Source organism: Dama dama, chromosome 7, assembly GCF_033118175.1.
Source record: "Dama dama isolate Ldn47 chromosome 7, ASM3311817v1, whole genome shotgun sequence".
NCBI classification, from domain to species: domain Eukaryota; kingdom Metazoa; phylum Chordata; class Mammalia; order Artiodactyla; family Cervidae; genus Dama; species Dama dama.
This window is the reverse complement of record NC_083687.1, coordinates 28,992,428-29,015,664: the sequence shown is the minus strand read 5'-3', so window position 1 is coordinate 29,015,664 and position 23,237 is coordinate 28,992,428. Positions and strand designations below refer to the sequence as shown.

Sequence of the window (23,237 nt, the reverse complement as noted above, 5' to 3'; positions counted from 1 at the left end):
GGTGACTGTCCAGAGGGCAGGGCAGAGTCTGCCGGGACTGCTTTATCCAGGTTTCACTTTCCAATAGTGAAGGAACCAGGGAAGGGCAGACTGAGCTTTCTGGGATTGTTTCCGAGGGTCCCACGGTCTGGTCTCTGCAGACACCCCTGGGCCGGGCTCTGCTGCTTCTCCACTCTCCTGAGACCACCTGCCCCCAGACATGAGGAACTCAGACTTGGATCTGCATCAGGACTGGGGCTCTGAGTGACTAACTTTAGGTGCAAATTCTGAGGGCAGATTTGGGGTCTGCCAGGGTCCCTGAACCTTCTCATGCTGCTGAGTTTAGAGACGCTTCTGAAGTTCTGGCCTTTCAGAGCAAGTAAGTGGGTTTTGAAGACACTTGTGGGCAAGAAGAGCAAGCTGGAAGCAGCAGGGTATGAGAAGGAGGTGGTGGGGCTGGGGGCAGGGTGGGTGGTCCTGGATGGTGGAGTGGCTCTAGGGAGACCCAGGACCACCACAGTGAGGGGTGTACCTTCATTCATTTGTTTCAGTGTGTTATTGCTATAGCACTTACTAGTAATAGGTTGTTTTCTAATTGCATGTAGTGACTACAAATATAAATTCATGTGATTCTCATGAAAACCTTGAGATGGAAATGCCATTAATATCCTCATTTTGCAGATGAGGAATAACACGAAGATGGTTGAGAAACTTGACAGACAGGGGCCCAGTCTTGGGGGGAGGACTCAGCGCTTAGCCCCCAGCATCTGTCCTTCCCAGGACCCTAAGCTGCCTCCTCCCCCACCTCAAACATTAAGTGTTTTGCGGTCTTTTCTCTGACAAGGACTCATTTTTTCTCCTCAGCTGCTCTGTTTCCACCAGGATGTCCAACCCCAGTGCAGAAATCTTCTTTAAAGACAGTGCAGATGAGGATTAAGCTGTCTGTGGGGACTGACTGGGCACCTGGGAGCGGGCCATGTCCTTGGTCCCTGCAGGAAAGGGCTGGGTGGGGTTGAAGTCCAGGCGAACTAACCCAGCAGCAAAGGCAGCACATGTGCCTCTGATGGACCCAGAGTCCCCTTGAGGAGCACGTTAGTGGGGCCCCAAGTGGGAGCTGGCTTGTGCTTCATGGTGAGGGGCTGAGTCTGGGCCGCTGTCCCGGGACATCGCTGGTGCTTGTGAATAATGGGAAGATGCAGGATGGTCCCACCTCGGGTCCCCTGTGCTAGGAAAGGAAGCACCTGGTGTTCTGGGCAGAGTGGGCTGGGCTGCAGGTGCCATTGCGGTGGGAAGAGAAGGGGGGCACTTTTCCCAAGCAAACCTTGTGGTTGTGACCCCACAGAGGCTTCTCCAGGGCTGGGAGGAGCCCCGGCTCCGTGCTTTCTGGGTGTCAGAGTGTGGGGAGCCCAGCGCCTCATCAGCACAGGGATCCTGTGGGGGTCTCTGCTCCTGTAGGACTGTTTCTGGCCCTGAGCCCTCCTCTCCACTGGGGTCTCTGAGCTCTGGGCCAGCCCTGTCTCCCTCCCTGTGTCTCCCCAGCTCTGAGGAGATGGAGGACTTCTCCTGCAGCTCTGGGCTCAGCCACCTCACCTCCCTGCTCCTCATCCTCCTGCTGCCCACTGGGGAGTCCACAGGTGAGTGTGTTCCCACCCCCTTCCTGTGTGGGTCCCCAGGAGCTAGGCTGGTTCTCTCCACCAGCAGTGGGTGGGTATTCGAGGAACCCCTTCTCTAGGATAATTATGATGCTTCCCCAGGCAGTAATTGTCTTTATATAATTGAAAAGAGTTTCTAAACCATAAAGTAAGGGACCTTGACAGTTTTCCAATGTGGAGATTATGATGTTTTCAAAAGTCAAGTATCAGGACTTGCCTGGGGGTCTAGTGTTTAAGACATCATGCTTCCATTGCAGAGGCAGAAGTTTGTTGCTGGTTAGGATACCTGGTCATCCATGCCTTGCAGCAAAAAAGGCAACTATGAAAAGTGTTACCATGGGAGAGTGGATACACATATACCTATAGCTGAGTCCCTTTGCTGTCCACCTGAAACTATCACAACATTGTTAAATGTCTATGTGTTGTGTGGTAAGTTGCTTCAGTCAAGTCCAGCTCTTTGCAACATCATGCCAGGTCATTGACCTGACCATTGAGGTCAGCCAGGGTCCTCTGACCATGGGGATTCTCCAGGCAAGAATGCTGGAGTAGGTGGCCATGATATCCTCCAGGAGATCTTCCCAACCCAGGGATCAAACCGAGGTCTCCGGAATTGCAGATGGATTCTTTACCGACTGAGCCACCAGCTATCCTCCAAAATAAAATAAAAAGAACAAAAATGTGACAGTAAGAAAGTGAAAGTGTTAGTCACTTAGTCGAGTCCGACTCTTTGTGACCTCATGAACTGGGTGCTGCCAGGCTCCTCAGACCATGTGGATTCTCCAGGCAAGAATCCTGGAATGGGTTGCCATGCCTTCCTCCAGGGGATCTTCCCAATCCAGGGATTGAACCTGGGTCTCCAGCATTGCAGGTGGATTCTTTACCGTCTGAGCCACCAGGGAAGTCCATTAGGTGTTGTACTTGAACAAAACAGAGAGATCCTATCTTTATAGAGCTTACAATGTAGAAGGAGGCTGTGAGTAATAAATGCACAGAAGAGTGTAATTGACAGTTTGTTGTAGGAGATGAGAGGAAGGGCAGTGAAGTAGTGAGGCTGGAGGGAGGCAGCCAGGGGTGGGGAGGTGGGAAGCAGGCGCCAGCATGTTCAGTGAGAGGAGAACAAAGACCTGGAGGAGGGGGTGAGTCTGTGACCGTTCCAGTGGAAGGATGGTTTCTGCAGGAGAGAACAGCCAGTGCAAAGCTGCCTGTGTGCCTGTAATTCGCAAAGGACTGTGGAGGCAGGTCTTGGCTGGAGCAGAGTGTTTGAGAGGGAGAGACCAGGAGCAGGAGTCAGAGAGCCCGGGGGTCGACCCCATCGGGCCTGAGGTCCACTGAGGGGACTGAGGAGCCATGGCAAGGCTTTGAGCCGAGTAGGGACAAGGCAGATAGCTGTTAAGAGCAGCCTGTCCTTCATGGTGAGGGGCTGATTGTGAGCCCTCACCCCATGGGAGTGGGGAGAGGACACACAGGGAGCCCAGTGTACCATTGTCCTCCAGGTGAGAGACAATGGTGACTCAGACCAACTCTGAGCTGCTGAAATCTTTCTTCAGAGATCCTGCAGGGCTGTCTTGCACAGGGGTCATGTCATGACCCATCCATCAGGTCTCAGAAGGACAAAGGCTCTGGGAAGATGTCAGTGGGGTGAATATGGGTGCCTGTGGGTGATGAGAAGAAAGGCATTTGGATCTGGTTTTTGGCGCGCATTTGAGCCGAGGAGAAAGTCATGAACACACATAAGAAAGTTAGGGCTGGAACAGAGTTGTTCCTGGGTGTGGCTGAATGATCAAGAATTTCTGACCTAGACCCTGGGTATGTACTTTGTTCAGGCTTCAGTCCTGCCCAAGAAGTGAGGGGCAGGATAGAGCTGTGTTTCTCAAAGTGTGGTCTGTGGAGCATCAGTATCAGCCTTCGAGGAACTATTTACAAAGGCATATCCTTGGGTCCACCTCAGACCTACAATATCAGAAGGTGTACGGGGGGTTGAGGGGGTCCCTGCCAGTTGTGATTCCCTTGATCACATGACGATTCTGTTGCATATTCACGCTGAAGGCCTTCACAGAAGGGCCTGGGGCCAAGAGAATAGGAGGATGAGGGATTCTCCTTGAAACTGTTTCTGGGTCACAAAAATGTGATCAGAGATGTTGCCCAGATTCAGAGTCATCAAGCTCAGTCCATCAGTCCCGTGGTCATCTCATCTGACATTGGGGCCTTCCCACCTGACGCTACATGTCCCCTGCCCTCGGTCTGCCTCTCTCCTCCTCTCTCACTGCCGTCTCCTTGTCCACAGAGCAGTTCCGGGTGATTGGCCCTTTGGATCCCATCGTGGCAGTGCTGGGTGGAGAAGCTGTGCTGCCCTGCTCCCTATTTCCGGCTGTGAGTGCAGAGGACATGGAGCTGAGGTGGTACCGCTCCAAATTTTCGGAAGCCGTGTTCGTCTATCAGAACCGACAGGAGCAGAAGGAGGAGCAGATGGCTCCTTACGCAGGGCGGACCTCACTGGTGGGGGACCTCCTCAACCAGGGATATGCTGCCGTGCGCATCCAGAGGGTCCAGGCTTCTGACAATGGGCTGTACACCTGCTTCTTCAGAAAGGGAGGCCTCTACAAAAAGGCTGGTTTGGAGTTGAAGGTGGCAGGTTGGTGACTTGGGTAACTAGATTAGAGTTTTGGGGTGTTGGAACTGGGAGGAATCTGAAAGTAATGACTCAGCCCCGCATTTATCATAGGATGAAGGGAGGCTCTTTGATCCATTCATTCATTAAATGCAAATATATAGAGTCCCTCCTATGTGTCTGGGCTTCCCAGGTGGCTCAGTGGTAAAGAATCCACCTGCAATGCAGGAGACATGGATTCTATCCCCGAGTTGGGAAGATTCCCCTGGATGAGGAAATGGCAACCCACTTCAGTATTTTTGTCTGGAGAATCCCATGAACAGGGGAGCCTGGAGGGCTACAGTCCATATAGTCGCAAAGAATCGCATCCAACTGAAGCGACTGATCACACGTGTACTATGTGTCTGGTCCTGTTCTAAGCACCTTGTATACATCAGAGAACCTAACAAAGGTCCTCGTTGTTATGAGTGTATATTCTCAAGTGGAAGATCAAGCAGTCATGCTGAATAAACAGATCATAGGTGATGTCAGAATGTGGTAAATGCTGAGGATGAGAAGCCAAGTGAAACAGGGGAAGAGGATCAGGACTGGGGGTTGGGGGTGAGGCCAGGCTGCAGTGTTACACAGTGGCGCAGGCTGGTCCTGATGGAGAATGTGTATCTGAACATAGACTGGAAGGAGGTAAAGATTCAATGTCTTGGACATCTGTGGGTTGCAAGTTCAAAGGGGAGGGAACAGCCAACATTAATGGCCTGAGGAGGGTGTGTGGCTGGTGTGTTCTAGGCGCACATGGGTTCCTCATGGCTGGTGGGAGAGAAGAAGGGGTAGGTTGTTCAGAGGGGACAAGTGTGGCAGACGGGGAGCTGGAGATAAAGATGAGTGGAGACGTGGGAATATTTTCATAATCAAGCCATCAGAGATGCAGCCAAATCACAGATTAGTTCTGGAATTCTGAGTTTGAAGTATATGTGAGGAGTCAGGTGGAGGTAAACCTGAGGATGGAAGGAAGCGGAGTTCAGGGCATGGGGGTGTCAGCTGACCTAATTTTCCTGGTGATTTACAAAGAGAGGCAGTGGGTGTGGAAGCAGACACCCTGGGAGAGTATGGAGTGTGGAGAGTCAAGGATGAGGGTGGACCTGGGACTACATTCCTCCCCCTGTTTACATGGCATCAACCCTTCCACCTGCATGACTGGGGAGAAGGGGCCCAGCCCTCTGAAACGCTGGGGGTCCCCATGCTCCTTCCTTTTGTTTCCCAGGGCAGGGCTGCCTCCTTGCTCCCTGTGGGAGCAGACTGCCCCCAGAGCCCCCAGAATGTCAAGTGCAGGGCGCCCCCCAGAGTTGTGCACATGTAGGCACTGCTGGGTCCCTGGGCTCTACATCTTGCCTCCCGCAGGTGTGGGCTCTGCCCCTCAGGTGCGCATCACAGGGCCTGAGGAGGATGGGGTCCGCATGGTGTGCATGGCCTCGGGGTGGTTCCCGAAGCCCCAGGTGCAGTGGAGAGACCTCAGCGGAGAGAAGTTCCTGGCGTTCTCCGAGGCTCACACCCAGGATGCTGAAGGGCTGTTCAGTGTGGAGGCGGCTCTGGTGGTGAGAGACAGCTCTGTGGGGAAGGTGACCTGCTCCATCCTCAACCCTGTCCTGGGCCAGGAGAAGGTCATGGCCATTTTCATCCCAGGTCAGAGGTGCTCCTGGCTGCCAGCAGGGCTGGAGGAGGGGCCAGGTGTTCCTGGGTGTTCTGGGCTGTGCTGTCCTGGGCGGGGGCCCTGACGGGGTGTCTGGCTGGGCCACAGAGCCCTTCTTCCCCCAGGCCTCTCCCTGGAAGGTAGCTTTCTCGGTGAGCTTGACTGTGCTGGTGATCTTGCTCCTTGGGGCTGGATGTTACACCAAGAGAGAACATTCCTTGAAGGTGCAGGAGATGCGAGAAAAGGAGACTCTGTGCCAGACTAGAGAGCAGGACCGTCAGACAAAGGAGGAAGTGCTGAAGGACGCAGGTAAGGCAGGACGGGTCAAGGCTGGTGAATGTGGCAGCTGGTGCTAAGAGGGTGGAGCTGACCATAGGGTCTGAGTCCAGGGGTCTGGGGAAATCCCAGTCCAGAGCAGGTGCCTGGGGAGACCTGGGTGGACGGCTGGAGTGGTGGAGGCTCCGATGGGTCTGCAGTTGGAACGTCTTCCCCGGAGGTTACAAACAGAGAGGTGGTATTTTGTGAATTCTTTTTCTTAGGGATTGGAGTTCATGCTTTTTTGTTTTCCTTCTCTTTCAGCTATACTTCAGGAAGAACTTAGTAAGTTCTGCTTTTCCTCTTGAGCTCTCTGCACCCCCTTCACAGGAGATATTCTGGTTCTTAGCTCACCTGTTTTCCTGTCTTTTGCTTTTCAGAGAGGAGGAAATCTGCTTACCTGGCTGGTGAGTGACTCTCCAGATGTCCTTGGGTCTGTCTTACCTCTGCCAAGGTGTCCGTTTCCTTGTTTCTGTCTAGACATGTGGACCCCGTTTTGTGAGGTGGAAGTGGAGGCTGGAGGGGCAGAACCCAGCTCCTAGGCCCCTTGCAGACCTGTGCTGGCAGGGAACTTGTTTCTGATGGTGACCTCAGAGTTTCTCACACACCCTGGGTCTTATTCCAACCATGATCAACCTGAAAATTATTGATAGCTTTGTAGCCTGAATGCATCTGGTTTTTGATCAGTACCTGAGGGCCAAAACCACATGCCCTGAGATTTCACTGAAGGAGCAACACAAATAAATGGTGATTAAGTTTGTGTGTGACCTCCTTCCTCCATCCCAGCACACCATCCAGGGAGAGTCTCTTCTCTCCACTTCCTCAAGATGATGATGAGAAAGTTATTGAAGGGATACCTGGGCTGACTATGCATGGAAAAGTCATGGACTGCCCAGAAAAGTGACATGTGTCTCTAGAATGATTTCTTCTGGGAATGCTTGGCCAGTTCTACCTTGGAGTTGACCTTATATCTATGTTCTTTTAAAATTCCTGCTTCATGTCAATTTTTAAAAAAATAATTATTTTTATTTGGCTGTGCTGGGTCTTAGTTGCAGTATGTGGGATCTAGTTCCCTGGCCAGGGATCGAACCTGGGCCCCCTGCATTGGGAGCACAGAGACTTAGCCACTGGACCACCAGAGAAATCCCCCATGTCAAATTTTCATATATATTTTTCCAGAAAATACTGATGCAATAATTAATTGTAAAATTGTGGAGTAATTTATCATTTTTTTCCCTAAAATATATTCAAATAAGCAGCTTCTGAGCCTGAGTAGCAACATGGAGTAGCAGGTGAAACAGGAGGTTTGAAGGATTTTGAGGGAAGAGCAATTAGGTGAACTAGCCAGAGGTCACACAGCAGTGGGACAGTGGTGGAAGTCAGTCCAGAGAGCTGCAGGCTTCTGACCTGTGCTCCAGGGGATTCCCCACCACACCTGCTGTCTACAGGTGGCAGGAGGTCACCTCCTCTCTAGCCTCTTCCCCACTGTAGTTAGTCTCACCTGCAGAGCAGAGGGGAGGCAACGGCCAGTGGATTCACACTGAGCAGGTTTCTTCTGGCTGAGGTCTTACCAGAGTGTGTTCCCTTTCAGCCTGGAGGAAGGCCCAGCTGTATGCAGGTAAGTGGCGCTGAGTTCCTGTGGCCTCCCCTCCCCAACCTAGACCCTGCTCCCTTCTCCCTGAGGGGACCCCACACCAGGGTGGGTAGGTGTCCTTGGTGTTCTTGTCACCTTTGTAACCTCCAACTGGAGACTGCAGGGACTCCTCCTCGGAACACAGGTGTGCCTCCATCCTGCCCGTCCTCTACTGCAGGGCACTGTCAGGGTTAGCAGCGCCCTCCCCAAACACCTGGTGTAACCGGGACTTCTTGTGACAGGGACTAGGAGGCATCAGTGGTGAGGAGGGTTGGCAGCAGGGTAATGACTGTGTGGATCAGAATTTGCTCATCTCTGGAAGATTTCAGAAGTCATGCTCGCTTGCTTATGGGACCTTTTGTTTGAATCCTTCTTGCTTGACAATTCTTATTCTCTTGGGCTCTAGTTTTGGTTTCCCTGTTTCTCCCTGGTCCTCTGGAATATTGGTCTTCTCTCTGCTTCCTCATGTTCTGACCCCATGTCCAGGCTGGCTTTCATCCTCCAAGCCTCCTTGGTTGATGAGGAGGAGGTGTTCTGACTCTGGGGTCCACCACCTTTGGGATACTTATGGACTCCTTGGATGAGGGTGTGAAAGATCTGAAATTATATGGAAAATCCAAAGTGCGTTTTTTGGTTACAAAACTAAAAATGTAACATATGATGGATTATTCACGACCATCACCTTCCATTTTAGGAGAATATTTGTCTGAAGGGCTCAGGCTCCTCCTCCCCTTTTCAGGGTTAATGTAGAAGCCTAGAAAAGGAGACAGTGAGAGGTTAAATTACTTCCTGGAGAAGGGGTAGGGGAACAAATCACTGAGGAAAAGATTAGAGGGAAGAGAGGAGGAGATGTGAAGGAAGTATAGGAATGTGGGGGGGATATGCCCTGTCGAGGTTTTGAGTGGACCAAGTGAATGAAGAGAGGCCAAAGGTCACAAGGTCAAAAGTCACAGCCACATGGTGTGAATCTGGGAAGTGCACTGAGAGTTTTCAAGGTTCATGACATGAAATTTAATGGACTCCTTGAGTCCTCTTTAAAATATTTCAGAAAAACTCCCATTCCTAAGCCCTTTTAAGGTAAGCATATAATGAGTTTGCCTCTGATAATGAGGCCATCTCTACCTTCCAGAGGAGCTGGGGCAGGTGTGTGGTTCCAGGGATGCTAGTGCAGTGAGGGTCGTCTCGAGGACCCTTAGCAGTGGGGTGAGTGAAGGCTCTGTGCCCTCTGAGCCTATGTCATAGGCTCGGTTCCTGCTTGGAATGCTTCTGTTTAGGGTCAGGAATACAGATAGTGAGAGACCGTGGGGAAGCCAGAGGGTGAAGGAGGCCTGGGCACCAGATGGGTGAGAAGCCACCTCAGACATCTTACTGATTCCTGCAGGGATTTGTTACTACACAGTAACAATCGTGTGGTCTTCTTTTACCATTCTCACCTTCTCTGCCAAATTTAAGTTGCATGTGTTTTAATGTGTGTCTATTTTAATGTATACCTTTTATTCTATACCTTTCATTAAACAAAAAGGAAACAGAAGGTGAGTTCCCGCCCCGGTGGCGGGGGCGTCCCGGGCCTTCAGCCCCTCCATCCTGCGACCCGGTAAAGGCCCAGCGCGCCCGGAGAGTGCGAAATGGCGGAGCGGACAGGACCTGAGACTCTCCGCTCCCCCTCCCCACCCGTCACCCCTGGGAAACGGGCGCCGGGCTCCCACGTGGATCGCGGAGGGAGAAGGGACGTCTCCGCTGCCGGGGAGCTGAGGTTGGAGCGGGAGAGAGGCGACCCGGCCGAGACTGTAGATCTAGAGTGTCAGGGCGAGGGAAGGGGAGGATGTGATGGGGACAGAGGCAAGGGGAGGAAAAGCCCCAGACGCGGAAGGGCATAGACCTGCGCTGGGTGAAATTCAACATCCTGGAAAGTAGCGACCTCACTCACACGGAGGGAGAAGTGGAGTCGGAGTTTGGGGAGAATACGAAGTAAACACGCGAGCCCAAAGGTCCTGGGGCCCTGGAGGAAGAGAAGAGGGGGTGAAGTTTTTGAGGGATCACTTCGCAGAGTTTCCCCGGGTTTTTTGAGGATAACACCATTTAAAACAAGCCTCCAAGATGTACAGGCTCATCTTGATAGTGGTGTGAGTTTTAATAGGTACCTGCCAGTGTCAAAGCAGGACTTGAGTTAGGGAGGCTAAAACAACTTTTATTCAGTAACTACTGATAGTAGGAAAAAGACTGAGCTCCATTCCGACTTTTCGCAGAAGTGACTGGGAGTCTTAAATGAAGGAATGGGGAAAGGTGGGGTTCAAGTAGAGTCGGGGAAGTGCAGAATTACAAAGGGTTGGGCAGTGTCAGCTTGCTGGCAGTTACGGAAGTGAGAATTCTGTTTTCCCCGAAGAAACTGGGAGACAGAGGCTCTGAAATACATGATCATCACATTTCAAAGGAATGGCTTTCAGATCATGAGACTCAGACACTCCCGAGCTATAGGAGACAGAAATACATTTCAAAGAGACTGAGGAAGGGTTCGCAATTGTAAACCCTTTAGTAAGAACTGTATAAAAGAGAGGCCAGGGACCTCATCAGGTGGTGGCTAGAACAAACAGTAAATATTTTTTGACAGCCGTGAGCCTTTCCAGACCTGAGCTCAGCGATGGGGCTGGTTCATTCGAACTTGACCATGTTAAAATATGGTCAAGTCTCTGCAAAAGTTTGAAGGGAGTATACCTGCATAGAGCTTTTAGAGTTTTCACCAATTCATTTTCCCTAAGACAAAGAGCTACTTCTTGACCATTTCGATCTAAGAGATGTTTGAGTTCTTACAAGTACTGTATACCTGCAAATAAACTGCTGGTTCCAAACTATGAGTTTAGCCTCTAAGGCAGTTTTGTTTTTTTTTTTTTTCTCTAAGGCAGTTTTGAAAATGATTTTGGATGGTGGAGCTTGATCCCACTGCAGAAAATTCTAGTAGAACATTCAGCCATCTTCAGTTTCATAGTTAATTTTTAGTATTTGCAGTGTTGCCTCATGTTGCTTTTTGTCTCCAGAGAGACAAAACCAGAACATTATTTTTGGTGGAAGCCAGAACATTGTTGGATAATATAATTTTCCTTTTTCCTGAGGGACAGCAGTAAGTATAATAACTTCATTAAAATAATTTTTATTAAAAAAAAAAAAAAAGGAAACAGTACCATGAAACTAGAGTCAGCATTTTAAAATATTTTTGCCATATGCCATATCTATAGGGATGGTTTTGTTCCTACAAAAGTCGAAGAAGTTATTTGTGTTTCATCTTTTCAGTGTGTGTCATGCTTCCTTATTTGAATGTCTCCCTCTCTGGAAACCTCTGCATTGTCTTCTACCTGGGTCAGATTTCTGCAGTGCTGTAAGCTGAGCTCTCTTCTCTCCTGGCACTTAGTCATCCTCCAAGTTCAGCTTAGCCAGTTGTGTTCTCTCTACCCATGGCTCAGACACAACCTCCAAGTTCAGCTCCATCAGTTCTTCACTAGTGAACAAAAGTTTTTATCTCCCCAATTCTTTCTCTAGAAAACTTATCTTTCATTATAGATACGTGGCTAAGGCCTTGAGAAAGAGTAATTTGGTAGGCAAATATGGCAAAGATCTTTCTGTTCAGGTCAGTCTCCTGCTTCTCAATCCCTGAGTATTAAGGTTTGTGGCTAGGTCTTCATCAAAAGGTTGTAAAATGCTCATTCTCTGTGAATGTGTGTGTATAAAAGAACAATAAATGTATCAAGTGAATGTTTTCAAACATTTTCCCCACAAATCCTTCATTAGCAGCTTCAGTACCCACCCTAGGTACCCACCCTAATGTGTGTTTTACAGTCTTTGCAAACCCCTGATATGAAATGTGTGTTTTCCTTGTAGATTGGCGGAAGGAGGAGTTCCAGGAATGTGAGTGACTTTGTGTTTTTTCTGGACTTTCCTACTGCTGTCCCTGTGGCCTCTCCTTCAGTTCTCAGTGGTGATATAGATGCTGGCACCATCAATAGTGTGGGGTGGGATGTGGTGGTGATAGTCACACATAGGTGGGGCTGATGACTTTGGCTGATATTGAATGCTAAATAGATATCCTTCAGCCCTTGGAGAGCAGGCTGGTCCTCAAGGGCTCTGTGACCTATCTCACCCTGAAATCAGTCTCGTGGGTCCTTTTCCTGCCTGGAGGCCCATAGACTTGAATCACAAGTTCCTATTGTCAGGGTGCTTAGCCTTCCTCCCATGAAGATGGGATTCCGCATTGAGGGGTGGTTGTATGTTCTCGGGGAGGGGAGGACCTTGAATGATAGATAACTTTCTCTGCAGGGCCTGTCACTCTGGATCCAGCATCTGCCCATTCAAACCTTGTCATCTCTCATGAAAAGACAAGTGTGACCTTGAAGAACTCCTGTGTGACCTCTGGAGATACCTGCAGTGTACTGGGCTTTGAGGGCATCACATCAGGGCGCTGTTACTGGGAGGTGGAGATCAGGGATGGAGACCAAGGCGAGTGGATGCTGGGGGTCTGTAGGGAAGATGTGAACAGGAAAGGCTGGTACGTAGAGTCCCCAGAAAAGGGGTTCTGGGTTGTGGGGAGGTTTGAAAGAGGATATTGTGCCTGTACTGCAAAGCAGACTGTGCTATCCTTCATGCAGGCTCCCCACCCCAGGCTTAGGATGGGGGTGTTTCTGGATTACCAGGAAGGGGACGTGTCCTTCTATAACATGGCTGATGGCTCCCACATTTTCTCCTTCCCTCAGGCTTCCTTCTCTGGGACCCTCTTTCCATACTTAATGATTATTTCAGGAGACGTGTCCCTGACCGTGTTCTCCAAGGTGGGAGGGTCTGAGGGGCTCCCTGTTGCCCTTAGCAATCCTCCTCTGGAGGAGCCTGTGAGCCTCCCAGGGGCGGGGTTCAGCTCAGGCTCTGGTGCTGAAGGTCTTCCAGGGGCCGAGTCTCCCCTGCTCCCCTGCAACCCCGAGGCTGTGTCCCCCTAGGGCCTGTCACTGTCCTGGACCCTCGCTGTGGCTCTTTCTGGAGCTGAAGACTCCCCGTGACAGAGCCCTCTGAGGTATAGCCTGGATGGCTGGGGGGTCTCGTCCCCCTGCTCTGGAGACAGACTTCTGGGCCTGTAGTTATAACAACCGTCAGTTCATGCCATGGATTCAGGTTTGAGAAGCTAGACTTGGACTATTTCTGAACTAGTTTTGATTAGGCTGTAGTTTGCCATGGGAAGTGAATTTTCTGGTGGTAATAATATTTTTTTTTATACTTTTAAGGAAAAGTTGATTTTTATTTATTTTGCTGCACCAGGTCTTGGTTGTGGCATGTGACCTCTTAGCTGCGGCATGTAGAATCTAGTTTCTTGACCAAGGATCGAACCCAGACCCCTTGCATTGGGAACTCAGTGTCTTAGGTACTGGACCACCAGAGAAGTCCCTTTTATGGTGTTTATACACCATTTGGTTATTAAAGGGCATGAGGGCCGAATCACTCTGCAGAATAAAAGGGGGTTATTTTATTGAATCAGTGCAGAGGAACCCAGAACTGAAGGTGGGTCTCCAGTTGTATTTATGAGGATCCTGAGTCTGACCAGAAGCATTGGTCATTCAGAATCTTCCAGGGAAATGGATGGCTGATGGATTTTAGAGGAGTTAGCATTCTACTTTATATAGTTCCTATTCTGGGGAGAATGAAACGTATTTATTTTTATCAACCTCAGTAGATTTCTGTTACTTGTAAAAGCTTGTACTGTTTGTTTCAGGAAAGGAGAAGGATCTGGGTTTTTCTGTAATGTCTGCATCACGAGGAAGAAAAGAACTGTTACCAGCATTAACTCTGAAGACGAGAGTTTTCAGAGGCAGGTGGATTGCAGAATGCTTTGACTGTGAGCATGATTCTAGTAATCAGTGTATTGCCTCTTAGTACTTCCAAGTTCTATGGTTAAGGGCAGAAAAGGAAGCAGGACTCTGAGGGACCCAGACCTTTGGGGATTTGTCAAGCTCCTTAAATTTTAGAGGTGCCTGGGGAGTAAGCCTGCAGGCTGTGGCTCTACTTCACTGACAGTATAGAATGGCTGCTGTAGCTACTGGTTGGATAGGCAGTACCCAATTTCTGATTGTTTGCGTGTGTTTGTTTTTGTGTGCACAAACTACTTTTTTCAACCCATTAATTAAAGGGGGGACAGTAAGCTGTACAACCTGTTCACAGAAGAATTCAAAGTACTACATATTGATAGATTCAAGCATGCTTCAACAAAGGAAACTATAAGCAAGACTAAAAGACAGCCTTCAGAATGGGAGAAAATAATAGCAAATGAAGCACCAGACAAAGAACTAATCTCAAAAATATACAAGCAACTCCTGCAGCTCAATTCCAGAAAAATAAACAACCCAATCAAAAACTAAGAACTAAACAGACATTTCTCCAAAGAAGACATACAGATGGCTAACAAACACATGAAAAGATGCTCAACATCACTCATTATCAGAGAAATGCAAATCAAAACCACAATGAGGTACCATTACACGCCAGTCAGAATGGCTGCTATCCAAAAGTCTACAAGCAATAAATGCTGGAGAGGGTGTGGAGAAAAGGAAACCCTCTTACACTGTTGGTGGGAATGCAAACTAGTACAACCACTATGGAGAACAGTGTGGAGATTCCTTAAAAAACTGGAAATAGAACTGCCATATGACCCAGCAATCCCACTCCTGGGCATACACATCAAGGAAACCAAAACTGAAAGAGACACGTGAACCCTAATGTTCACTGCAGCACTGTTTATAATAGCCAGGACATGGAAGCAACCTAGATGTCCATCAGCAGATGAATGGATAAGAAAGCTGTGGTACATATACACCATGGAATATTACTCATCCATTAAAAAGAATACATTTGAATCAGTTCTAATGAGGTGGATGAAACCGGAGCCCATTATACAGAGTGAAGTAAGCCAGAAAGAAAAACACGAATACAGTATACTAACGCATATATATGGACTTTAGAAAGATGGTAACGATGACCCTATATGCAAGACAGAAAAAGAGACACAGATGTATAGAACAGACTTTTGGACTCTGTGGGAGAAGGCAAGGGTGAGATGATCTGAGAGAATAGCATTGAAACATGTATATTATCAATTGTGAAACAGACCGCCAGTCCAGGTTTGATGCATGAGACAAGTGTTCAGGCCTGGTGCACTAGGATGACCCAGAGGGATGGGATGGGGAGGGAGGTGGGAGGGGGGTTCAGGATGGGGAACACATGTAGATCTATGGCTGATTCATATCAATGTATGGCAAAAACCACTACAATATTGTAAAGTAATTAGAGTCCAACTAATATAAACAAATGAAAAAAAAATAAAGCATGCTTAAATTTATTTACAAATAGATGCAAAACTGGTCAATATTCAAGAAGTTATAATTGGACTCCATTGAATACAATTTGGAATTCTATGGAATTATTCTGATCATTTCTAAAATGCCTATTTTAAAGAAGCCATCTTTTATTAGCTATTCCTCTATCATTCTGGAAATCTTTTCCTTGTATTGCAAAAAAAGCTATAATTATTTAAAACCTGGAAATATTCACTTTGCTGAATATGTAGAAACATATAATGTTGTAAATCAACTATACTTTAAAATATTAATTAAAAAAATCTTGAAAAGAGACAAAATGTAAGGTGTCATGTTGGAGTAGGAAATTGCAACCCACTCCAGTATTCTTGCCTGGGAAATCCCTTGGACAGGGGAGCCTGGAGGGCTACAGTCCATGGGGTCGCAGAGAATCAGACATGCCTGAGTGGCTGAGCACAGCACAACACGGTATAGGACATTAACCACTTTCCCCCGCTCACCAGCATATTTATTTCTTACTGCTTTTCCTGGTGAGACAATAATTAAGCTATCCTTCAAAATGCTCTTTGAACCAGCTTTATAATTGTAACAGTTCCATAACAGATTAATTCTCTGAATAAATTCTTTGACTTCTCTACTTGTCTGAGAGGCATGTATATGACTTTATGAAAATTATGTATTTTTAAAATTTAAAAATTAATGAAAAATTTTATGTTAAATATAAGCAAAACCCTTTTTATACAGATAATTTTAAGGATAAGCATATTGCAAAAATCCCATGTTATTAACATAAAAATAGGGAACAGTGAAATAGCAGGTATAATATACCTAAACATTCTTCCCCTACAGATCGGAAGAGAATCGGAAAAGACACACAGACTTTTCTAGATCCCCCAGAGAAGGCTGGGCTTTGGATCTTTATTCTAAACTGAAAGCTTCTTATATTCATGGATCCCTGTCTCATTATTTATTTATTGGCTGTGCTGGGACTTCCTTTTTGTGTGAGGGCTTTCTCTAGTTGCAACAAGTAGGGGCTACTCTTTAGTTGCGGTGCACGGGCTTCTCATTGTGGTGGCTTCTCTTATTGTGGAGCACAGCCTCTAGGGCACACGGGCTTTAGAAGGGGCAGCATGTGATCTCAGTAGTTGCGGCTCCTGGGCTCTAGAGCACAGGCTCAGTAGTCGTAGAGCACGGGCTTAGTTGCTCTGGGGCATGTGGGATCTTCCTGGATCAGGGATCAAACCATGTCACCTTTGTCAGTTCAGTTCTGTCACTCAGTCGTGTCTGACTCTTTGTGACCTCATGGACTATAACACTCCAGGCCTCCCTGTCTATCACCAACTCCCAGAGTTTACTCAAACTCATGTCCATTGAGTTGGTGATGCCATCCAACCATCTCATCCTCTGTTGTCCCCTTCTCCTCCCACTTTCAGTCTTTCCCAGCATCAGGGTCTTTTCCAACAAGTCAGTTCTTCGCATCAGGTGGCCAAAGTATTGGAGTTTCAACTTCAGCATCAGTCCTTCCAATGAATATTCAGGAATGATTTCCTTTAGGATGGGCGGGTTGGATCTCCTGGCACCTTTGTAGCCTTTGTAGGCAGTGGATTCTTTACCACTGAACCACCAGGAAGCTGTTGACTCTTTTCAAGTGCTGAGGTGATTTTTATATTTTAAAGATGCATTTTTTGGTTTGTCATAAATCTGTGTACAATATTATATGTTTTACTGTACATTTTACATGTTTATTATGTTTACCTTATGCACAAGTGTGGGGCAGTACTTTATGAGTAATGTAACCAACTTTAAAGGGTTATTTTTTCTGTATAAAAGACTTGCCTGCCCAAGAATCAACTTCCTTGTGTAAGATGGGACTCCACTCCCTTGACATTTCCATGGGGAAACAGATTTATTTTTTTGGTTTATCTCCCTTGAATTCTATTTCTGCTTCATTGCTATACATGCAGTTGAGACTCAGGCTCTCTCTCCAGTCTCAATGGAGTATCTTCACTGTTTGGCCCCATAGAATCCTGTTCCTTACCTTTGACACAGTTATACCAATTTGCAGTCAGTCCTGATAATTTTGAGTGATGTTCATCTCCTCCAGAATATAAGTTTCATGGAAGAGGGTGTGTACCGCAAAGACTAGGGATACTCCCTGTCACGTTGTTGTTCAGTCATCCAGTTGTGTCCGACTCTTTGTGATCCCATGTACTGCAGCACACCAGGCCTTCCTGTCCCTCACCACCTCCTGAAGTTTGCTCAAGTTCATGTCCATTGCATTGCTGATGCCATCTAACCATCTCATCCTCTGACACCCTCTTCTCCTTCTGACCTCAATCTTTCCTAGCACCAGGAACTTTTCCAACGAGTCGGCTGTTTACATCAGGTAACGAAAATAGTGGAGCTTTGGCTCCAGCGTTAGTCCTTCCAATGAGTATTCAAGGTTGATTTCCTTTAAGACTGAGTGGTTTGATCTCCTTGCTGTCCAAGGGACTCTCAGGAGTCTTCTCTAGCACCACAGTCTGAAGGCATCTGTTCTTTGGCACTCTGCCTTCAACTGTACGTGACACTAAGACCATAGCCTTGACTATATGGACCTTTGCCGGCAGAGTAATGTCGCTGCTTTTCAACACACTATCTAGGTTTGTCATAGCTTTCCTGCTGAGAAGCAATCCTCTTCCAGTTTCATGGCTGCAGACACCATTCGCAGTGATTTGAGAGTCCAAGAAGAAATCTGTTACTACTTCCACTTTATCCTCTTCTGTTTGCCATGAAGTAATGGGGCTGGATTTAGTTTTTTTAAATACTTTTTAAAGCCAGCTCTTTCACTCTCCTCCTTCTTCTGTCATACAGAGGCTCAAAATAAATGTTTATTCGATGAATATGTTTGTCATACAAAGACAAATATCATATAGTATCGCTTATATATGGAATCTAAAAAAATGGTAGAAATGAACAGATTTACAAAGGAGAAATACAGTGATAGATGTAGAAAACAAACCTATGATTACCAGTGGAGAAAGTGGTGGGGGAGGGATAAATTGGGAAACTGAGATTGACATATATACACACACAATTATGTATAAAATAGATAACTAATTAGGGCCTGCTGTGTAGCATAGAGAACTCTACTCAGTATTCTGTAATGACCTAAATGTGAAAAGAATCTAACAAAGAGAGGATATATGTATATGTATAAACAGGCACTCTTTGTTGCACTGTGGAAACTAATGCAACATTGTAAATCAACTGTACTCCAATAAAAATTAAAACATGGTTTATTAAAAATTTAAAAAGTGTTGAAAACAATGAACAAATGGAAGAAATGCAATGTTCTAAAATTGCAGTAAAATGACAAGTGAATATAACTAATTCCACAAAAATCTAGGAAACAACAATTTGAGCCAAAATACTGAACTTTAAAAAATAAAGAATGTTTGTATACTGAATGTATATGTTTTCTTTTTTGTATTGATGCTAGGAGTTCAGGTTAAATATGTGACCCATTTCTAAGAAGTGTAATTATAATATACTCTCACAGGACTTTACCTTACATTTCCATCTTTGTTTTCTTTTTTATCGACTCCTTCTACTTACTTTAGTTTGTATCATTGTTCTGAAATCATTTGTATGAGTGCTCTAAATCTTTACTTAGAATAAGGTAGTTTATAAATAAATACATAACAACTACACTTGAGTGAAATATTTAACTGAGTCATGGGACTTTGCTGATCACTACTTTCTCTGTGTCACTTTCTCCTTTTTGGCTCCTGCAATGCAAGCCCTTCCACTCGTCTGTCCCAGTGTCTCTTCTTGGCCCTGGAGGGTCTCTTTGCACCAGCTTTAACAATGTTCCAGTTTCCAAGGATTCTCTCCTCATCTCCCTCTTGATGCTATATCTGGGAAGTCCTGTTCACATCCCAGAAGTCGGCCCTCCCTCACCTACTCATGACTTCCTCATCTACATCTCCTACTCAGTCCCTTTCTTGAGCCACAGAACTACATTGTCCTCTACCTTCTACACACTTGAGGTACCCTGTGATCAAGAGATGGTTTTTGTTTTTTATTAAGAGGAGAGGATAAGCTAAGCCATTTAATTAGTAAACATTTCCAGATTTTATGTAGATTTGAGTATCACCTCTTTGTATAACAATGCAATTCAATGCAAAGTTGTTGAAAATGTCACAGATTCCTCTCATTTTTGTTTGCAGAAAGTTTTCCTCTCTGAATTCTTTTGATGAATGTGCCCAGGATAGAAATCTGAGACTCTTCCTTGATACTTCCTCTTAGTGATCACTTCGAGTGTCATCTCTGTCATCTCTGTCTTTCCAAATGTCACATACCTCCTCCCCAGAAGTTTCTGTTTTTGTTTTAGTTGAGAGGCAGAAAGAAGGAGGCACAGGGGAGCAAAAGATAATAAACAAATGGAATAAAGGGCACTGATGTCCAGTGTGCGGTGTGATGAATTTTTTCGTACGCACGTAGCTGAGTAACCACGCCCAGATCGTGTTATCTAATAGCTCCCTGGTGTCCCTAAGTGTCCTCTCAAGCTTCCAGGACCTCCTCGTCTGACTTCTGCCACCACAGACGCATTTTGCCTATTCTTTAACTTTACATATGAGGAATCCTGTAGCCTGTAGCCTTTTGTGTGTGGTTTCCTGTGTCCACGTCCATTTTTCTAACATTCCTTCTCTGCATCTCCTTTCCCTCCTTCCGTGTCCTCCTGCAGGGAAGCCGTTTTTTTCAGTACAGAGCGCTGGCCACAAGGGGGCAGCAGAACCCGGTGGAACCTGGGCTGATCCAGCAGAGCAGCCCTTCTCTTGGTCCCTGGGTTTCTCCTTCTATCCCCGTAATACCCTGTTTCTGGGCTGCCTCTCAAGCAGCCGCTGCAAGTTGATTCTGCTGCTTCCCTCTCTGATACTGCTGCTTTAGAGAGGATTTCTGGAGTGGAAGATTGGAGTTTGTCTCCAATTCTAGATCATGCACTCCTTTCAGTAATGTATTTTCAACAAGCAAAATATTGTACAGATTATAAAAACAAACACAAATAACACATTAAAAAAGAGTTAAGATGAAAGGTATTCTAGCATTTCTTCTGCCTCCCCTCCTGCCCCCAGATCCCTGGAGCACCTCTGAAGCTGGTTCGCCCCTACCTGGTGGCCCCTGTTTAGGACTCAGCTGAGCTTTAGTGAGGCCTGGAGCCTGTGGGTTTGACACACATAACTCTGGGCAGGTCCCTTCATGTTGTTGGACCTCTGTCTCTCAGCTGTAAAATGAGGAAAGTAAGACTTTCCTCTGAGGATTATAATAAAGTATGTGATGTTCAGAGTAAAATGGCACTGGGTGAACAGTGTGCCCGAGTGTTTGGTGACATCATGAGAGAGTAGGGCCTGGCCTCAGGGCTTTAACCCACAACTCAGCCTGTGGAGACAAGTCTCCTGACATGAAAGAACAGGGTGGGCATCCTAGGGACTGTTAGAACTGTTGCAGGAAGGGAGATCCCTTCCAGGTCCCGAAAATGGGCTCTTGTCTAACACTTGGAAATGAATTGTCTGAGGAAACACACACGCTGACAAAGCAAGTGATTTTATTGGAAAAGGGCGCCCTGGTGGAGAGCAGTAGGGTAAGAAAACCCAGGAGAACTGCTCTGCCACTGGCTCGCAGTCTTGGGTTTTATGGGGATGGGATTAGTTTCCTGGTTGTCTTTGCCCAATCAACCTGATTCAGAGTCCTTCCTGGTGACTCACGCATTGCTCAGCCAGCGAGAAGGATTCTGGGAGGTAGTTGGACACGTGTGTCTACTTTTGACCTTTCCTGAACTCTTCCGGTTGGTGGTTGCTTATTAATTCCATGTTCCTTACCAGGACCTCCTATCATAAAAGAACTCATGCAAATGTTTACTAGCGTGCCTGGCCAGAGTGGGTGGTTTTCATCATTGTGCTTCCCCAAATAGAACCAGCCTCTCAGGCCTCTCCTGCTTTTCCTGCCCCAGACCTCTCTTCTCTGACTCTCCCAGGGACAGAGGCCAAAGTGTCAGAACTTCAAGCGGTTCTCGGACATTGGTACTCAAATCCCTCTGAGCTGGACTTGTCTGACTAACCCTTGGCCATGGGTGGGCCTGCTCTATGGGATTGGAAGAGTGAGGAAATACTTCCTAGGTCACTGAGTGGGCATATACTCAGGTCCTGTACTCAGGGCATGTACACAGCTCACTGCCATGTGGGCAGTACAAACACTCACACTGTAAATCATACCCTGACATCTCAGTGCCTGGGGACATGCGTGAGACACTCTGGGCAGACGTGTCCATTCTGGTGTCCCGTCCCACATGTGCCAGGGTAAATGCAGGGGGATCCTACCCCTTCCTTTTTGTCCTTTTCTTCTCTCCCTTTCTCCTTCCCTCCCTCCTTCTTTCCTTCCTTTCCCCTGCTCTTTCCTTTCCTACACCTTTTTTCTGTCTGCCTTCTTTCCCTTTAGATCCTTACTGTTGAAGCTGAATCTGGCCTCTGTACCCCTACACCATGTTAAATCTCGGAAACAGAGTGTTGGGTGAAGTAGAAAATAGTAGTTTTATTGCTTTGTCAGGCAAAGGCGGCCACAGTAGACTAATGCCCTCAAAACCGCGTGATCCTCCCTGAAGAGGGCAGTGAGGAGTTCTATAGTGATGTTTTCAAAAAAGGCATGATCAGCTTACAGACATTCTTCTGATGGGTTAGTGGTGAGGTGAGTGGGAGTAAGCATCATCAGCCTTCTGGTTCCAACTGATCTGGGGTCTCTGTGCTTGTGGTCGGCATACCATCCTTGTTAAACATTAACTCCCCCCACCCCCCACGCCCTCATGGGGGTTTCAGTATCTCTGAAATAACTCAAAGATATTTTTGTGTGTTTCCTTTGATGGGGAAACACCGACCTTGCCCCAAGGCCGCACTACTGTACCTCTGACTGTTCCTCTCTTATCTCCCATCCCCTCCCTTCCTTAATTAACAACCACTTGAACCTGCCTGTTGGACTCAGGGAAGGTCTTGGAGGTTGAATGAATCCTATTTTCTGTAATCAGAGAAATTCGGGGCACAGAAAGGCTTTTGTGCCCAGGAGTCCCACGGGTTCCCGCTTGGTATCGTAATCTTTTATTTGTGAAATAGAACATATTATATTTTCTGTAAGCCTGTGTGACTCCTCAGTCTCCCTCCTTTACCTTTAGATACCGCAAAGAGTCGGACACATCTTGGGGACAGAAGAACAACAAGAACAATCTCAGGGCGTGGGTGGGAGCGATGCCTTTTCATGTTCCTGGAAGGAATCTCAGACTTCGGAATCAGAGTGGATTGTCTACTCCGGGGGTGGTGGAGTCAGTGCCATGGACCAGGTGGACTCTGCAGCTGACCTCTGGGTGGGCCGGGCAGCAGCCACTCTTGGGAAGGACTGAGGGGCCTAAGGGTGTCCTGATCCACCTTTGCTGGATATTCCAGTTTTGGAGATGACAGCCTGTGGTTGGAGGGCCTCTCCTTCCTCAGCAAGGGACAGAAGTGCAGGTTCAGAGGAAGGTCATGGCCCACAGTGTGCCCTTGGGCTCTGCCCAGCAGGCTTCCAGGGCAGACCTTGCCCACCAGCCAGGATATCATAGTTAGAGAACAAAAGAAATCTTTTAAGATTGAAATAAAATCATTGCCTCTGGAGTGTGTGTGTGTCTTTCTAAAAGTAGCTATCAAAGGAATTGTTTAAACTTTGCCTACAGTATAAATTAATCTAGTGAACCATTCAACTTAACAATGTCAAGGATAACAAGCTTTCCCAGATTGCATATTATTTAAAACAGGAGTTTAATTCTTTTCATCTACTGTAACATTTAAAAAATCACAATTCATTTTATATCAATATGGTTTTATGGATTAGGAGTTTTCTGAAACTGTTTTGAAAGCTCTTGAAGCAAATGAAAGATAAGGGATACTATGACTGTTAAATATTAACCCTGTTAGCTTTAGGATAATTTATATTTTGAGAAAGAAAAGTCTTTTGTGGCGAGTGA

At 46.9% G+C, this 23,237-nt stretch overlaps 1 protein-coding gene across 8 annotated transcripts; it reads left to right on the top strand.

The window, feature by feature from the left end:
* Window positions 1–44: 44 nt before the first annotated feature.
* LOC133059616 (butyrophilin-like protein 1) lies at window positions 45–15,804 on the top strand. Of its 8 annotated transcripts, none has more exons than XM_061146984.1 (12): window positions 45–358; window positions 1,519–1,613; window positions 3,921–4,263; window positions 5,635–5,916; window positions 6,032–6,232; window positions 6,503–6,523; window positions 6,619–6,645; window positions 7,830–7,856; window positions 11,742–11,768; window positions 12,177–12,356; window positions 13,615–13,737; window positions 14,029–15,804. In XM_061146984.1, exons 1-12 carry the CDS (start codon window positions 310–312, stop codon window positions 14,118–14,120), a joined length of 1,467 nt encoding a protein of 488 aa, XP_061002967.1. In that variant the 5' UTR covers window positions 45–309; the 3' UTR covers window positions 14,121–15,804. The 8 variants fall into 8 exon arrangements, with proteins under 8 accessions (XP_061002967.1, XP_061002970.1, XP_061002969.1 ...); XM_061146986.1 differs by having other exon boundaries at window positions 47–358; window positions 12,177–12,405; window positions 14,029–15,803; XM_061146987.1 differs by having other exon boundaries at window positions 46–358; window positions 13,615–15,804.
* The last annotated feature ends 7,433 nt before the right edge of the window (window positions 15,805–23,237 follow it).

Excerpts from the sequence above, each read along its gene's own strand:
- LOC133059616 (XM_061146979.1), top strand. The coding sequence starts at position 310 with ATGCTGCTGAGTTTAGAGACGCTTCTGAAGTTCTGGCCTTTCAGAGCA. Across the intron at positions 359-1,518 it reads GTTCTGGCCTTTCAGAGCAA|CTCTGAGGAGATGGAGGACT; the intron begins GTAAGTGGGTTT and ends GTGTCTCCCCAG. Across the intron at positions 6,233-6,502 it reads GGAAGTGCTGAAGGACGCAG|CTATACTTCAGGAAGAACTT; the intron begins GTAAGGCAGGAC and ends CTTCTCTTTCAG.